Source organism: Chiloscyllium plagiosum, chromosome 4 (assembly GCF_004010195.1).
Source record: "Chiloscyllium plagiosum isolate BGI_BamShark_2017 chromosome 4, ASM401019v2, whole genome shotgun sequence".
NCBI classification, from domain to species: domain Eukaryota; kingdom Metazoa; phylum Chordata; class Chondrichthyes; order Orectolobiformes; family Hemiscylliidae; genus Chiloscyllium; species Chiloscyllium plagiosum.
The window spans coordinates 126,143,691-126,145,077 of NC_057713.1; the positions used below are offsets into that span (position 1 = coordinate 126,143,691).

General features: G+C 57.0%; 1 protein-coding gene across 4 annotated transcripts in view; it reads right to left on the minus strand.

The window, feature by feature from the left end:
* The window catches only part of kansl2 (KAT8 regulatory NSL complex subunit 2), an 11,832-nt gene that overhangs the window by 3,475 nt on the left and 6,970 nt on the right, over positions 1–1,387 (minus strand). For all 4 annotated transcript variants that reach the window (XM_043689152.1, XM_043689151.1, XM_043689148.1 and 1 more), the window contains 2 exons: positions 961–1,124; positions 651–817 (listed from right to left, as the gene is read on the minus strand). In XM_043689152.1, coding sequence (XP_043545087.1) covers positions 651–817; positions 961–1,124 — 331 coding nt within the window. The remainder of the gene's footprint in view (positions 1–650; positions 818–960; positions 1,125–1,387) is intronic.

The window sequence follows — 1,387 nt, forward strand, 5'->3', positions numbered from 1 at the left end:
GGAGAGGGGGAGGGAGAGAGAGAGAGAGAGTTAGACAGATATAGAAAACCATCCCGCTTACAATCCAGGATTCCCTCTATTACATGATTCGGAGATGCCGGTGTTGTACTGGGGTGGACAAAGTTAAAAATCACACAACACCAGGTTATAGTCCAACAGGTTTAGTTGGAAGCACACTAGCTTTAGGAGCGACGCTCCTTCATCAGGTGAGAGTGGAGGGCTCGATCGTTACCCTCCACTACCACCTGATGAAGGAGCGTCGCTCTGAAAGCTAGTGTGCTTCCAATTAAACCTGTTGGACTATAACCTGGTGTTGTGTGATTTTTAACTTTGAACTCCCCCTATTACAGCACTGACAGTCAATAGCGGAGCCTACCATCACACAGAGTTACTACAGAACTACATTCCATTTCACATATGGAACCACACTTAGAGAGCGAGGGGGAGAGAGATAGGGACAGAGAGAGGGAGAGCTAAGAGTCAGAGAGGGGCAAGGTGGGGTAGGACAGAGAGACGGGGGGGGAGGGAGGGGTCAAAGAGTGGACACAGCATACCCCCCGCGCAGAGAGACACACCCGAGCTCTCACTGACAGACACAGCAGCCCCCAGTGCACAGACTGACATAGCTCCCCTGCCCCCATCTCCATTACCTGCTGTGCAGTCCCCTCTGTGGCCAGTAAGCGGCGCTCCTTCAGCTGCTGGTGCAGCAGTGCCTCTGCCCCGTAGCGCCTGCGGTAACGTCTCAGGGCCCTCAGCTTCTGCCGGTCAACACGGTCCCGGGTCGAGGGAGTGTCCGGCTCAGGCAGTAAGCCCCCAGCTGGGCCCGACCATTCGAGAGACAGAGAGAGATACACAGTTATTAAATGACACTGCGGCTATGTAAGCGTCCTGGTCTGGGTGCTGCTTTCTGATCCAGTGATGGTGGGAGTTAATGCTGTCCCAGCCCCAGCCCGTGCTCACCAAAGCCCTCGCGCTCCAATCTGCACGCCTGCAGGTAGTGTCTCTTCCTCTCCTTGAGCAGGTGCTGCAGGCGCCTGAACTGGTCAATGTAGAGGGACTGCAGGCGGATCAGCTTCTCCCGCATCACCAGGGCCACCTCCTCCGCTGTGTATACACCAGCATGTCTGCTCCAGACAGCACCGGGCCAGAGAGACACAGTCACGGGGGGGGGGGGGGGGGGGACACAGACACAGGGAGAGGGAGAGAGAGTCAGTTATCCACGTACACAGGTAGCTGGAAGGGGGGGGTTGCAGGGATGAGATAAAGCAAGCAAACTTCTCCTCAGTCCCACAGTGCTTCAGGGTGCTCAGAGAATGGGGGATGGGGGGGGGCACAGACACCTTTGTCTCCCCCGTGTCTGCCATCCCACCCCCCCACCCCCCCCCCC